Source organism: Bombus pyrosoma, linkage group LG6 (genome assembly GCF_014825855.1).
Source record: "Bombus pyrosoma isolate SC7728 linkage group LG6, ASM1482585v1, whole genome shotgun sequence".
Classification (NCBI taxonomy): Eukaryota; Metazoa; Arthropoda; class Insecta; order Hymenoptera; family Apidae; genus Bombus; species Bombus pyrosoma.
This window is the reverse complement of record NC_057775.1, coordinates 2,131,290-2,148,385: the sequence shown is the minus strand read 5'-3', so window position 1 is coordinate 2,148,385 and position 17,096 is coordinate 2,131,290. Positions and strand designations below refer to the sequence as shown.

General features: G+C 33.8%; 1 protein-coding gene and 1 long non-coding RNA gene across 13 annotated transcripts in view; one reads left to right on the top strand and one right to left on the bottom strand.

Moving 5' to 3' along the window:
• The window catches only part of LOC122568814, a 50,861-nt gene that overhangs the window by 26,023 nt on the left and 7,742 nt on the right, over positions 1-17,096 (top strand). For 9 of the 11 annotated variants that reach the window (XM_043729003.1, XM_043728998.1, XM_043729001.1 and 6 more), the window contains 2 exons: positions 4,849-5,112; positions 16,687-16,953. In XM_043729003.1, coding sequence (XP_043584938.1) covers positions 4,950-5,112; positions 16,687-16,953 — 430 coding nt within the window. In that variant the 5' untranslated portion in view covers positions 4,849-4,949. Of the gene's footprint in view, positions 1-4,848; positions 5,113-7,492; positions 7,746-16,686; positions 16,954-17,096 lie in introns of those variants that run through there. The other 2 variants (XM_043729009.1, XM_043729008.1) reach the window with 2 other exon arrangements.
• Positions 8,036-16,677, bottom strand: LOC122568815. 2 transcript variants are annotated; one of them, XR_006317207.1, is made up of 3 exons: positions 14,050-16,677; positions 12,701-12,755; positions 8,036-12,543 (listed from the first exon to the last, which is right to left on the bottom strand). It is a non-coding gene; the product is annotated as an uncharacterized LOC122568815 (long non-coding RNA). The 2 variants fall into 2 exon arrangements; XR_006317208.1 differs by having other exon boundaries at positions 8,036-12,755; positions 14,050-14,165; positions 14,241-16,677.

Genomic DNA, 17,096 nt, shown 5'->3' with positions numbered 1-17,096 from the left:
TTGAATATATGTATTTGAATATGAAAGGGTTTATAATCTCCTTGAATAATTTTCAATCTAAATATTAGTTATTTGGTATTTAAAAAATTCGAATTGCAACAACAGACACAAACTTTGTAAGATTTAATTAAACTACCAAATATTCATTTAAGTTATCTTTGCTTCACAATGCAATCTTTTCAAGACAAATTTTTCTTTCGATAATACGCTACTACATATAATAGTACAGACTACAGTACATTCAGATGTGGAAAAATAAGGAATATACCAAATCACCACTATGCACAATTACTATAATACACTTTTCAACCCTCTATCTCCTTGAAAATTTTACGTTAAATGTTCTAGAAAGTAAGTACAGTTCTTTTCTAATCATATGTATAAAAGCCACAGTCTAGTTATATCTGGAAGTAATTACTTTCATTTCAAATAAAAAAATCCCGAATACGACGAAGTCTTGGAATTCCTGACTACGGCAGAAAAGGTTTGGCGTAAAAGTGTTATCAGATGGAAACTTTATCGAAGACAATTCCACTGTCACTCCACGTACTTCCTCTATCAGATAATGTCTACCTGGACATTTCGCCTAGAACAGCTGACAGATAACGCGTCGCTAATGTTTGAGAAATCGGTTTTCGAGCGAGCACACGCTGTTACGAACAGATGTTGTTGGTACTGGTGGTTCGACGTGCCAGAGGCGATCTCATTTATATTCCTCCGGGCATTTCTCAGCGTACGATAATATTCGCCAGTTAAACAACGTGGTACCCCCTTCTTCTCTCGTCGATACGCAATTTTGTAGAACGACCGGGTCGCGAGGGTGATTCATCGGTCGCTGTTTATCTTCCAGCCTTTATCCTAGACTGCATGTCTCTTTCCCGTGGCCTTTGTCAGTGTGCAAAGCCGTAAAGACAGACTTACTTACTTACTTGGCAAGCGTAAACTCGGTTCGATCTGTGGCTCTGGTGCCATTCCACGAAACAACAGAGTTTCCAACGAATTGATAACTTGTTCCTCCTAGCCAGATAGGCGGCCAAGCTGACGCTATCGGTTCACGATGACTTGCTTGACTTTGATTTTACTAACGAGCGAGGGGCTTACTGGTAAAGTGCACTCTTTTCTAGAAAAAAGAGATAAGCATACAGGAAACGATGTACAGGGTATTTCAGTATTTATTTGTCAGCTAGATTCTGTCGAATTATCTGGCTATAAATTCGAAGAAAATATTATATAGACATATACAGAAACATTCCGAAATTTCTTTATTAAACCGAGAATATTTATGCAAGTTCATATTTTTATGAGGATAGTTAAAACAAAAATGGAATTTAGGAAACAAATGGAATTAGGTTATCATTGCCATTGTTACGAGACGCTATCATGATTATGTTGGTAAAGTTCGAAACAATAGGAATTATGAGACATTCGATATAAATAATAATTTTCAGAAATTACAAGGTTAATGAAACAGTTAATTATCCATTATAATAATAAACCTGTATATTTAGCGTGACCGTTATCAAACGTTTGTGAATGAATATAATAACGGATTTTAATTATTAATGTAGGTAAACTGAATCGTTAATAACTAAGGTTTGCTATAGATTATTTAGTTTATCTATGGTGGCTGAATGTTTGATAGCATATAAAGTTTCCCACTAATTACTTCTAATTTTCTAATTCTTTGCTGTTGGAATTTTTTTTAAATCGTAATTTATTTACTTCGTTTTAAAAACTAGGATAGAATGGATCTTGTACTTTCAAGAAGAGAAAACAACCAATGTTTATTTTTTGTGCTTTTCCATTTCATAAGACATTTTGTTTGAGAGAACAGGGACTATGATATTATCAAATCATAGTGATAATAATATCTGAAATATCTCCATAAGATAGCGCTAAAGATTTGGTATACTGGTGAAAAACAGGAAATATCACACACGGATATAATTAAATGTAAAATAATTGATATTTTATTAATCATTCTGTTTTATGACGTTTAATCAAGGTACATATAGGCTTCATATTATTAACAATTCAGTCGAATCGAATTTTGTTTTCTTTTGAGACAGACCAAAGTATCAAAATTTAATTTTTTCCAATAAAGCTATTTTGTGAAATTCCTTACTTTATCCCTTCACTTTTCAATTATCTCCTTACTAGTTTACTTCAAACTAATTGCTATTTTTTTTACGTCTTTTATTCTAAATTGCACATCCGTTGCTTTTATATCGATTGTCATTACCGTCGTCGAAATAACACGCTTTCCTATGGAATGATAATATTTCTCGTTGGATGATAAACGAGCTCGCGCTGGCCATCGTTCGAGTCATTCGACTTTGATTCCGTGCTCGCCAGTCCCTTATGACTTTATTCGTCCGTGTCATTTACGAGATTGCACGCCGCTACCGAGAAATCGTCGCTTCAGGAGTCTTTCCGTATAAAACCGATGGCAAGGCGACGAGAGGGAATTTTCAGTGCGATCGGTAATGATCATTGCGATGGAATTTTTGCGCGTAGCCGAGGATCTGAAAGAAAATAAATGACTCGTGAGTCAGACAGTTGTAACGGTGTGTGTCGCAAACTGGCATGGAAAAATTGGCGGCGATAAAACAAATTGTCAGTTTCTTTCGCCTGTCTGATGCTGTTGCGTTTTCGAGATGTGACGAATTGAGATTTTGGAGTGCCATTTATGGTCCGCGGTACATACTCACCTGGCAATAACGAATATTCTAATATTTTCTGCTTTTCATGAGTTCGAATAACGGTGAGACTCCATTTATCCGAACTCCACTTATTCGAATAAATTAGCGTCTCATTAAGTGGACTCCTGTTGGTTGAATCCACTTATTGGAACAAGAAGTCATAATTAACGAGTAAAATCAGTTAACTATAAGTAGTAACATCAGTGGATTATCGATGATTACTGTTAAACTACAGTATTTTTAAATAGTAATTGCGAAGTAATTTTACGGGATAAATTGAAAAAATTAGATTGTTTGCTATGAGTCACTAAGAAAGCTTCAGAAATATATTGAAGTATTTACTATCGATAGTATTTGTTTTATTATATACAAAATGTCAATGTTTTATTGCTAGCTGTAAAATTTAATTTTTTTGTTTCTAAAGGAATAAGCCTTAGATTACGTATTGATAAAAAGCTACTCGATTTCTATTTTTCTAAAAAAAACCTCTTAATTTAGCGTACATTGTAGGTATTTTAAAATCTTTATCATTTATTTGTCAGTGGCTTAGATTGTTTGATTGATAGACCACTCACCTGACAACCTAATATTTCGTTGTCACATCTCATTTCAACGATCTGATCAACGGATTTTTCTGTTTTCGACATCCCATAAACCATGTATTTACTTTTCGATATCTTTATCTGAATGTCCTTAAGGTAAGGTCATAACGTGTATACGTTAGTTACCACAAAAATATAATCAGATTAAAGAAAAAAAGGCAAAATTGTATCTAATTATCCCTTATATATTTACAAAAAAGAACGCCATTGACATAAGAGGAATCCTCTATTAATTTGTTTTATTTTGAAACGCGATAGAAAGTGTCAGTTATCAAATCTCACGATTTCACAAACGACAAAATAACAATCGTAATATCATAAACATGAAAAGAATTATCTTACCCATACAATTTAAAATTTTATTTGATCGATTCTTTCCATTTTGATCCGTCAAATCGCTACGATTTATCACATCCACTTCAATTATCTTGCACAACGTATCGTCAAACGATTTATCAAAACGTCGTTAGAACGGTCTTATCTACATCTACGGTGAAAAGCACAAACTAAGAGCTTTTGGAAAATAATGAACCTGTCTACCATTTTATTTCCTATGGATATCTAATTTTAGTTTTGCTTTACTTTTGGAACGGCCGTCCGATCGCTTTCACCACGTGTGTCATATTTTCCTAGAACAGAACAGTTACACAGCTGAGTAATCTGTTAAGGAGATGCTTCGACATGCTTTCACTTGGTATTGAATTTGATTTATAACCGTTGTTTAAATTGTGCTACGATCGCGACACGGTTCGCACGATTTCGTCTCGAATATTATTCAGCTGCCACCACATTCCATGGTATTACATTGGTTTATAAATTGTTAAGATCAGAAATTCATATGTTGCAAGCAAAACTAATCAACTTCACCTTTTGTAAATTCCCCAATTTTGTTATCTCAGCATATGATTAATGGACTACAGATGTTTCTACGTTTGTGGAAAGTTTAAGGATGTCAAAATGTCGTATGTAATGTGCAAAGATACGTAAAATATTACTCAGAATTATTTGCTCGTTTTAAAATGATCTTCTTTTGTGATTTTATAAGCTTTTTGATTGTAGATCACCAAAGGTCTGATATTCTTGTTGTTTCATGATAATTTCATCCAGTTCATATCATAAGAAAAATGCATGTTTACAGAAATAGAATGTAGTTACTTTAAGAAGATCAAATCAATGAAGGAAATAAATAGACAAAAGTTTTGTGAACAAAATAATAGAAATAATCGTTGAATATTTTATGACTTTGAAATCTCGTCGGAAAGCGGTATTTATTATACAAAAATAAATTGCTTCTTGTTGAATAGGGATTCATATAACAATTTTTCAATATAAATCTACCAACATATGCATACACCGATACCTTCATACTATCATTGACAGTAATTGCGTAATAATTTGGTTGTATCGTAATAAAGTCGCTCTTTTTCATACAATCGGTAACGAAGATTAAATAAAACGAGACGTTTAAGGTTACAAAATTGAAACGGCGTGAATCCATTCGAGATTGTGCCAATTTTTGATAATTAATCTGATAATTTTTTCAGCGAGCAAATGGTCACTCGAAAATGGGGTTGAAACGACGACGCAACAAAGCAGAGCACCGATGAAGTGATTAATTCGATCGCGAGTGAGGGTGTAGAAGAAAATGATGACTGCCATGGCCAGATTACCTTGCAAGCAGACTTCGCCTTCGCAACAGCCGCGAGTCAATAATTTTGGGAACAGTCGAAACTCCTACTGGAACATGCAGACCAGGCATCCAGCACCTCCATATGTTAGGAATCATCAACGACACACTGATCATACCGGTAAGTCGATACGTTATTTATTATTAACGTACCTTTCGTTACACGTGTTGCGCTCCCAGGGTGAAGGTCGAGGCGGTCGCTTTTCACGATCAACCCTTCTTTTTCCCTCCCTTCTTTCCTTTTTTTTTCAACGTATAATTTAACGCAGGGGAAACTCGATGTATAAAAAGACGCTTTGAAGGAGCAGGGTATTTATATCAGATATAATTCCTTCCTGTTGAATATATGCGTCGACGGCGCCTTTTCCTCCGAGTTATATTGAGACGCCTAACCTTAGTGAAGATATATCGTATTGTGTGTAATATTGAAAGGAACAATATATTTTCTTTTGTATATTCTCGATCAGTAGACCGCGGATTTTTATGTATTTATAGGAAATATAAAAGTGAAAACGTGTAAAATATTTAAAATGTTGCGTCTGTTATAATATTCAATAGGTTGGACAAATTTCAATTCAGAAATTCAATTTTACGCTAAAGCTTGAGTATTAAAAATGCTATTTATCGAAACGAGAACAAGGATAACGAATGCGAAACTAGATATAAACTGAACAAATTAATTTACCAAGTTCTATTGCCAAGAAGAAATAACAGAATTTCTCCTTCTTCTATATTTAAAACAGGGACGCCATCAATTTGATTTCCAGTTTTCGACGCGAGCCCTTGATTTTCTGGCTCTTTGAAGTTAGAGAAGCTAAATTAAATTTGTGTTTGGACGTTATCATTAAGTTAAATCTGCTTTTCGGATCATAATTTTCATTTGTATTGAAGTTGAGGATAATGGAAATTTTCGGTTGGAAGGACCAGGAAGGATGCTGGAAAGAAGCGTTTTAATTAAAAGTTACTTAACTGGGAATCGATCGCAACACGGGCACGGACTTTTGCGATTCATAACTCTTCGTTATTTACGCTGCGTGCTGTGCAACCTTCCTACGGGCAACGTTACATCCTTGAACGAACTTCCTATCGAGCGGACCGTTTTATCTTCACCCTTCACCGTTATCGTCATTAATTATCCTTTTTACGGCACGTTCGAACAGCCCGTTCTTTCGTAACGATCTTTGACAAGTTACCAGGTACTCACAGAAACGTCACAATATCACCTAATATTTGGAACGACGATTTATCAAGCCTCTAGATCGCTTTCTAACGAGTTACGTTTGCCATTTAATTACGCGACTGTTTTACCAAAATACGTATTTCTTGAATTAATCAATAGTCTTTGACACCATCGTTATATTTTTATAGTATTATTGCAATTTTCATACTATTTTTCATTCCATCAGCGTAATTATATTGCCATTACACTTTTTTTTAACGATATCATACATATTTATTATGTAATTCGCGATTATTTTATCGAGATACTTTGTACAATTTTTAAATGACGGGAAGTCATTGTTGTCAAGTTCCTATTTTATTATCGTAACTCCTATGGCAATTTTTGCAATCTTTTATTTTATTACTTTCGTCTTATTGCGCTTTGTTATTTTTTCTGATGACATTATGTTTATCATCCAACGATTTGACTATTTTGTCCTACATATTTTTCAAATCACCAATGATCTCTCATTTTTATGTTTTCATTTCATTGTCATAATTTTTATTTTTATTTTTGCAATTTTTTATATTGCTGTAATTTATATACACACATGAAGTGAAATTGTAACAATAACGTAGTGATGCATAAGCCTGTCTGTATTCTCGATAAGCCCAACTATTCGATTTCGTAATGTTCTTAATCAAATTTTGTCGCGCTCTACCAATCTCATATTCTGCGTCTGTGTAAGAACTAAAAATAAATAATTGTACTGTTATAATTTCATGTTGGTCTTTGCAATTTTGTTACTTTACCCGTGTAATTTTATCGCGTTCTGTTTCTTTACAATTTGTTATTTCAATTTCTAGCTGCTTTTTTATTTCATTACAGTGATTCTGTACACCCTTTCATTACATGGCATTCTGTTATGATAAAACTTCAATTAACATTTTTACTGTGCGCCGAGCAAATTGCGACGAGTGTAATAATTTGTATACGGTAAAAAATACCTACGCGTTGGAAAGTTTCGAAAGGTGAAAACGTGGTAGGAAAAAATAATGTCGCGGTGACAAGCTGGTAATTTGCGAAACTTTTCTCATTTTTGTTCCACTGAAAGTTTTTCTCTCATTCGTTGGTGTAAAAATGGTAAAAATCCTACAGTTCCGTGACGTTTTCTCGAAATTCTTTAGAGAACGGGCGCACCTTGTAGTTGGACACTTCCATGTCATCGCTGAATCCACAGGAGTGCTTTGAGTTTCTGTCGGCGCATCCTTTTTCTTATCTGTGTTCCGCCACGTTATTATCACAGTCTCCGGTCGTTTCAAAAGAAAATCTGTTACAGTATGTCAAACATATGTCATCGGCTACCATGACTGACGTCAACCTAACAAGCATGTTACCAAGAAGTTCCAAGTCAGTTTCAGTCTCGAATGGAACGAATGCCACGAATAACTCGTCGCTTTATGCAAGTCCTTTGACGAAAGAGTTGCAATGATTGGGAAATAACAGAGAGAATGGACTTCAAACAGAGCTTCGAATAGATCTCTTCTACCTTTCTTTTGTAGACTGTCAACTATTTCTAAATGAAACATAAGGTATATATGCATTTTTAGATCTGTTAAAACGTACATTGGAAATAGCAGAAGGTACTTCAAACGAAGTTTGGGATAGTTCCTTGCTACATTTCTTTTGTAAATTTCTAGCTATTTTTAAACTAAACATAAGGCAAGCGTGCATTTTTAAATTTGTTAAAAAGTTGCTCGGCAAGAGTAGTAATTAAAAGTCTTTATGTTCAATCATTTTCGATTATAATGATATGCAGTTTAAATTTTTAATTACAATTGAAAATGTAACATGTAATTCAGGAATTTTTAATTACAGATTTTCGGATAAGGCAAAAAGTTCGTATGCGTTTTAATTATTTTGGACTATGAAACAGTGACGTTAAATTACAAATTTTTGTATTGGCATTTATTAATATATAAATTAAATATTAAATAATTAAAAGTTATTAAAGTTAAGTAAATAAAAAATGTAAAGTAAAACAAAGTTAAATGAAATGAAAAATTTGTCGATCGAAATTTTTATATTAAAAATTCGATAAAAAAAATACGGGATGATGCCAAGAAATATAGCAAAATTTAGAGAATTTTAGATTGACATATGATTTAAATTAGAAAGACAAGAGAGATACAGGATTTGCTGAGAAAGTTTTAGTACATGCTTGTTTTAACGCAGTGCTGTTCAGAACTGCTGCTTCTCTGAGCAAAGCAGCTTCGCCCACTCTTTTCCTCTGCCATAGCACACGACGTTGGTTGATCCATAACATATGCCCAAATACAAACACAATACGACATACGAAAGGAAACAAAACTACATAAAGTCGTGTTCCCACATGAACAGCTATAACTAAAGCGTTTGAAATTCTTAGAAACATTTAAACATTTCTTTTTATGGTGTATCATCGTTACATGCGGACAATCGTGCGTATAATTTTCGCACGTAGTTTTTAAAACATTAAAAAAGATATTTATATTGTATATTATATATATATATACAATTGGGAAGAAAAATAAGTGGACATTTAGTGGAATTAAGTTAATCGAGCTACTAGTACTAATATTGTATACTTATGTTTTATTTATTATATATTCTCGTAATACACAGATTATGTAGTAAATAATTGAAGTTCATATTTACGTTTTTATATGAATAGACTGTATTTAACGAAACTTTCGTTATCCAACTATTTTTGTCCCCACTGTATATTTAAAAATAATTTCAATTGAAAAATTGTTGAACTCATCCAGAAGACTGATAAAACGCTGACAAATGTATTGAAAAGTTCGACAAATTGTTGCTGCTCGTTATTTACATAAAAATGAACACATTGTTAAGAGCATTGACACGAGCATTTATTTTACATCGCAGCCTTGGAAACACGATTTTCATCCAAAACGACGCGTGTTGAAAAGACCGATGAATTGTCATCGAGCATAGGAAAGGCTGATGGACCGTCATTGTAAAAACGCCAATGGACCAGCATTCTGCACAGAATGACGCTGTCCGTGTCGTTTCGAAGCAATAGAATGAATATTCGTCACGTGTTGCAGATTTAAGAATGAAATCTTTGTGCGAAACGGGTTGAGTGCAGTAAAAAGGCAAATGAATGTAGAAAATCTGCGACGACGTTAGAGGGCATTAGACGAAATGTGCAGAAGTCACGTATTTAGAATGTGAAAACGCCATTGCGGTCGTAAATGGCGTGCACGATTTTGTTGAGTGTTCTGCGTGGCGCAGCAGTTTGCATGAGAACGCGGTTTAAGGGGTTCTATTGGTGGAGAGGATGGTTTTTACCCTTGAAGGGTAGATTATGCGGTCGCGTCGCGGTTAGCGAACGTTGGGCCATTTTTGATTCCGCTTGGAACTTCCATTATACATGGTGTTCCATAAGAAGTTGCTGGTATTAATGGACTGGCATTTTGAAATTCATCTAGTTGACTACACAAGTTTTCGGTAGACGAATGATCTCAGTTTTAAACGAATGTAGGCATATATACGATATAATGAAACGTTTACATATTTTCAATTTTTGTAATATTCACTTTCGTATCGTGTGATACGGGACATCATCTGTGACATAAAATGGACCATAGCGCAAGATACAATGTATAATTGAATATGTATTCCATTAAAATTACTGTTTCTAGTTTACTAATAAATTTTTTTATAGATATTCCTAGTATTCCAGATTGCAGTATTTAAATTCAAAAGTTCAACAGCTATTGTTATTTCCATTGAAAACTAAACGTAGTATGCATAAGGTTTTGTTGTAATCTGTCATATAAAGATACAAATGAAGCTCTTACCTCTCTGTTGCTATGCTAGATTCTATCCACAAAATCCATTGCACTGAAAGCACGTAGTATCCTGTTTGCAACAGAAGACAAATGATTGTCGTCAATCGGTCATCTTTGTTATGTCAGAACTGAATTTCACAATTTTCTAATATTGTAATAATCTACTTGGAGCTTGGAGCTACGAATATTTGAGAAATAAGAAATGTAAATGATGTCATTCGGTGTAAAGTACTGACAGCAAAACTATTTTTACATAAGTAAGATAAAACGATAAAACTTTCTTTAATACAAAATAAGACCATGAAATAATTTCTATCATATATTTCTGATGATGTATACCAAGACAACAAAATAATTGACGATTGATATGACAGTAGATAATTTCCTGTCGCTAATAATTATGCAGTTGATGCTTTAATTTAAGGAATACAGCTCATAAGAAAAATTAAATTTTATCATTTTATTTCTTTATAAAGGAAGAGTTACATTAACTTAGACCGTTCTCAAGATTAATAATATATTTCAAATAGAAGTTACAACAAAAAGTAACGAGTTCTATTAGAAAATCAGATTTGTCACAGACATAGCCATCTATTTATATTTCAATTGCGACTAATTAATTCCCATCGATGCATCTGTATTGTGGGTGCCATATCATTAAAGTGCATTGAATTTAAATTGCCAACAATTCGGTCAATCGATTCCACTCTGCCTGGCTATCGTGATCGAATCGTTGATTGTTTCGAGGCGAGAGTATCAGCTCCCTAAGGCGTGTCAGACGCTTGTCATCAATCATCAGCGTGCGTGGCACGCGAAAACGGGAGAAGCCGCAGATGTCGGACTGCTCGTCATTTAATGCTCAAGCTTGCCATCTCGTCCTCTTCAACGAGACACTTTAACCCGAACGCGCGTGTAAAGTGCGTACGCGTGCACCACTGTCGCTCTGCATTGGCGTAACGCGACAAAAACATCGAACCAGCCAGCAGGTCTGTTAATCCTTTCGCTGTTTGACCTATTCACATTTACAGACACTGTATCTCGCGACGCAATATCGTTCATATGACTCCAGGAACGAGATAACACGCGTATCTGGTTTTCAATATTTAACGACAGGTCTGACTAAAATGTAAAACTTATATTGAAAAAGTCAAAATATGATAGTTGTATGTACATATGGCGAATAAAAGAATCTTTCAAATCGATGCGCTATGAATTTTAGTTACTTCTGTACTAAACATTTTTTATCGTATTAGTAACAGTTATCTATTCTATGGTACGTAATGATATTTATCTTAATACATTATAAATATCGCGTCAACGTTTAAAGAAAAGTAAAACAAGACATTTTTGAACGTAGAAGATATCCTGGTATGAGTTTAGGATCGTTAACCCTTTCACATCCGCGGATGAAATGTCTGGTATGTCAATGAAAAGAAACGCCTCTCGAAGCATAAACGACATCGCGAGATATAGATGCAAAAGGGTTAATTTGTACAACCCATGGGGAGCGTAGAAAATATCAAAGCATTCAATATTCAGTATATTTGCAGAATTGGATAAAAAGATCGTTAATGCTTCAAGAGGAATTTTAATAAAATTGAAATGAGGGACCACGTATATTAATAATTCGTTGCCCTAGTCCTTCTCTACTTTAACTTCGTTTCTAAAAAAAAAAGAAAATGTAATTATCCATATCGTCATATCTCTTATTGGTGTAAAGAACACTAATTCACTGGTAATATGATAGAAATTCTACTTAGAAAGCAACAAATATTCAGTTTTCTTAACTCCTAACTCCTTACGATAGAATTATACTCCATAAACTTTAAACTCAGTTTTCTCAGTTTACAGACTATGTAACCTTCGTCAGATAGAATACTTAAGAATTAGAGTGACGATTCCTTGAAGAACTGTAGTAAAATTAAAATCATAAAACAATCTGATATAACAATTAATTATTCAAGGTACTTCAACCACCGTATCTACAAGGTTGAAGGTGGTCAGGATCTACGATGATTCGAGGTGAAAAATGGATTCCCACTGATAAAAGTTCCTAACGTAATTAGAGTGTCATCGTGAATTATTTATAAGGTCCTGGTACAGTACACGGTAGCTTCTTCGATGGCGACTGAAGAAGATTCTTATGCGTAATTTGTCCTTCGTTTATTTCTGTCGACTATCTAATCTTGTTACTTTCATTCACACAGCGTGGAAACATTTTTTCTCAGGTGGTCGCCACGTTAGGTGAAAATATTGTTAACCAACACGAAAGCTTGAGCGTCTACTTGGCTTCCGGTTCAGTTGCATGTCGTTATCGTTCATCAACACGAACATATCGCTGCAAACTGTTCCCCATTGCTCGGAAAAAAGTGCATCCTCCATTCCATTTACTGTTCTCCATTATGTCGTTGCTGACCCGTTTCGTCACTTTCATTTACGTCTTCCTTTCGTGGCACGATCGATCCACGAATGCAACGATGCGTCCAGCCATCGCTTTTCAAATTGTTTACGTATGTATGTTGGAATCAGGAACCTGCAACAATTGGATTTGTCAATTTTGTGTCGTTTACGTGGAATTTTTCAAATATTAAGTGACACGCTAAATCGCTGTATAGCGTGTACAGTGTATGTTATTTAAAGAGTCAAGAAGAAAAGTAGTATAACTGATAAAATCACTAATTTAATCTTACTGCGTTGTTTCGGTCAATTCTGACCCCTTTGTATTTTCTCAAGCTTGAAAAATATCTGAAATTCGAATAATATATGAAAATTAAATCATTCTCGTACAAATTTTATGTTGAATCTTAAAACTCTAGAAATGTTCCTGTTCCTTTGCTGTAATGAGAACGAAATTGAGATATCAAAATTTCAAGACCGTAGCCGGGTTAAGAAATATGAAAGAGAAGTAGAAAAGTGCAGGTAAAATTAAACTTTAATAGAAAAATCTGTTTCCCAACGTTAAAACGTGTTTTCATAGGTACTCATAAAGACGTGGAAATTGAAGATAAAGTCCTGTAGGATCTACGTTTTAATATATCCTTTCCTCTATTTATCTCGTCTTTAGAAAAAATCCATCTTGTGAATCCCTCGTATGCACGCAAACATAGGAATAAAAATTTCTTCGAATAGAAATATACGACTTTTGTCATTTCCTCGTACGTAGTGTTTCAAGAATAAGATGTCGAAAAATCAGTATTTTGTATTAATTCTGTATGAATATTTTTTTCAGTATATTTTCAGAACAAAATAAAGTGCAAATAAAATAAAAACTAGCCGAGAGGCACGGACTAAATAAAAAAAAAAAAAAAAAAAAAAAATAAAAACTACAATTGTACTGTAAACAGTATTACCATTTTATGATAAAAAAAGTGTACTTATATATATATATATATATATACATGTTATTTACTTGTTATATGTCGTTATTTTTTACGTGGTGAACGATTAGCATAAATTTCACGATTTTTGTTCGTTCCATTCCCCAAACTACTGATTCGGCTGTATTTTTTCTTCATTGTTTGCGGTGGGTCGTTACCACAACAGGATGTGCTTGTGGCTATTCGAAAATTATGTTAAAGTGAAACTATTGACAACGCTGCCTGCATTCATAATATTTGGCGAGGTTTTTGAAATAGGTATTACAGTTCGATTCACAGGTGAAATGCTTCCTCTCTCCACGATTTCAGTCGACGCTTGTACATTGAATTTACGCTTGTGGTTTGTTATATAATGTTAACTTTAGTAATTCACGTTGCATCACTTGCGTTTTAGTATATACTCGTACTATTACAAACGTTCTCGTTATTTGTATGTCATATTGTTATATCATAACAATGAGAATATATATAGTGTAAATATTATTATATTATTCATGGCAAACTTAACTTAAATTATTTATTAATTTAGTACCTTGAATTATAGGATATCTTTTTACTGCTTGTAATTTCATAATACTCGAGGTTATCGTTGTTATATAATATTAATAAAATGTGTCAATACTTTACCTCAAGTACATTTTTTTCACATAGTTGTGACATACCTTTGAGAAAACGCATAAGCGCTGAAAGAATATTTGCAATATCACATTGCAGGTGAAAAAGACGGGTGTGCCTGGTTACAGATAGCTTCCATGCATATTTCACATTCTTGGAAAACCTTTAAAAAGAAAATAGAATATGAATAATCGTATAACTAATTCACTTTTCGTTTCTTTATGAATAAGTTAGTTACTAGCTATTATAAATTTTTCAACTTAAGTAGACATTTTAAATGTAATCATTGGATATCATTTTTATTGTACGAATCACTTAATATATTCTCTGCTTCATGTATCTGTTGAAATATATATATACATATATAAGTCGTTCGACGTCTATGGATAAGCAGGCCAATGTGTGTAGCGTTTCCTTGTACAGCTGAATATTATACGTTCTGATGAAGGATGAATGCTACCATGATTTCTGCAGAAAAATATAATTTACAAATTATATGTTAGAGCATAAATCACGACTTCATACAAGTTTTTATTTATATCCGTTGGATTATTTTTACTACCAAACCGTATTTTTACATCGTTAAAAAAATTTCTTAAATTCGAAGAAAATATCACAGAATCTTTATTGATGTACGTGATTTTTCGTTCCGGTTATGTGATAATGATCTCCTTAAAATATCAAAAGTTCTTTTCTCCGTTGAAATTAAAGAGATATTGAGGCACAAAAAAATCGAATACCGCAGGTTCAAATAATAATTTTTAGATGAAGACATTTTTGTAAGTTTGAAAAAAATTGAATTTGTAAAAACTCTTTTTCTAAATGATCTCATGGATTGGAATAAAATATATTTTATGTAAATGCAAATTTTTACTAACGCTATATGGATACAGGTCAATAATTTGGTTGAAATAATCTTGCAGAATTTAAAATAATTAGTAGAATTAGTAGAAGGATTTTAATGTTATATTTCTGTTAATGCGTTAATTGTGTATTTCACAGATTTTGTCTTCATTATTTTCACTAATGATACTTTTCTTACGATAAATTGCCACTAAAACTGGCTAATTAGACTGGAATTGCGTGTACTCATCGTACATTGTTCAAGAGTCATTTCCGTTGCGAATATTTGCGAAACCGGTTTAAGAAAAACTAAACATAAAGTTTACTAAATTAATTATTTAAAAGTTAAATAAGTTTAAATTATTAAAAAGTTTATTAAATTAATTAATTACTAAATTTGTCAACTATTGCAAATAGTCCACTATTCAATAAATTACTAAACGTTGAAATATATAATATTCATTCAGAGATTAAAATTAATAATTAGCTTGTCTGCTTAATTATTAAAAGTTTTATTCTCGAGTTCCTGCGAATAACAATGTTTTAATCATTAAATATATTATTATTAAATGTAATCATTAAACGATTATTAGCCATTAAATAATAATTAAACAGTTATTAAATAGTAATAGAATAGTATATGAATTTTTCGTGTTTATTTAGAATATTATTATTTGCGATAGAAAATTTGCTGAATACTTCAGTTTACTATGGAGATCCTACTATGGAGATTAAAATGTATGTATAGGCTCAAAATTTTTTCCTGTATAGTAACCGTTATACAAAAAAGATTGGCAATTTACCAAGCAGTATCAAGCAGTACATGCATCATTACCAACCATTATCCGAACCACTAATCCTCTTACTACTGATAGCCATTTTTATCTGACGAGTCGAGGAAAGGGAATGGAGAATTCGAATTTACAGTTATTGAACCACCAATGAAATTTTCTCTATAACACGCAAAGTGAACTCATTCCGTTACTAATCGCTTCCGACATCGTTAGAATACTTTCGTTATTAGAATTAATTTTCAATCGCATTAGACGATCATTACGCAAGAATTTCCACGGTGTTTTATGACATCGGATCATATTTCTGACGAAGACTTTGATTTATTGATGATACAGTTTCATGTTAATTTTCAGTTTCTCTTTGAGTCACTAATTTAAGAGCTAGAATGCCTTAAAAGAATTAAAATATCTAACTCGTCAATTATACGTACGAAAACAAATCGAGGAAAATCAAGTTCGTATGCTGAATTAACTTTTTCATTAAATATATGTACGTTTAAACTCGATGTTCTCGAAAACGAAGCTTCAAATGAACAGATTTTATTCTACGTATTAAATGTAAAATAATCAGAGGCTGCATTTATCAATGTGCAAGGTGGGGCTTCACTCCCTATGGAACCTCGTTTTACAGCATAACTTCAAAACATAATTACACTTTGTGACGATGTTGCGCCTAGAGTCTCCAAAAGTACAAATGTATCCTTAACAATAATCCTATATATCCTGTTGTATTAAACTTCCTGCAACATCCTGTCCAATCACGAAAGAAGTCCCATATTAAAGAACCGAAAGTAATTTTGTACTTTAAATACTCCCTCGAACACCAAAGATTCCTCACTGTTCCCTGTCGGAACCAGCGATTTGCTGTAATTGTGAGCAGGGACAAAGGTTCGGCATAGTTAGAAAGAGACTCGTGCCGGCGCACGTGGCTCAACCCTGTCGAGCGGGTATCTGGTTGAACGGTATCCGTTTACAGGAAGCGAGCTATTTACCGTTTTTACTCGAGTGTCACTTACAGCCGTCTGGTTTCCTCGTCACGTGCTACAGGGAAGCGGAAGAGCGCGGTGGAACTGCTCCAGGAGACGAAGGCGTTCTACGTGAAGAGCGAAACTGTGCTGGACCGGAAGCAGGAGCTGAAGAACAGTGGTCATCTTCAGGTCTCGCAGCTGAGCGCGCCGAGCGCACCTCCCAGGCTGCTGAGGAAATGCGGGAACACGTCGACCTGTTCGATGCAACCGACGTCGCCGTCGCAGCTGCCACCTGCTCCGATGACGCCACCTTGTTGCTGGGCATCGTGCCACGAACAGGACAGGCGTAAGTCTCTTGGAAAAGTTCGATGCTATACACTATATACACCTTTCGATGTATACACCTTTTCGACCACGCAATCGATTTAACGCGCATGGCTGTTTAACAGTTGTACGCAACTACAGACACATATATGTGTATCTATGTGT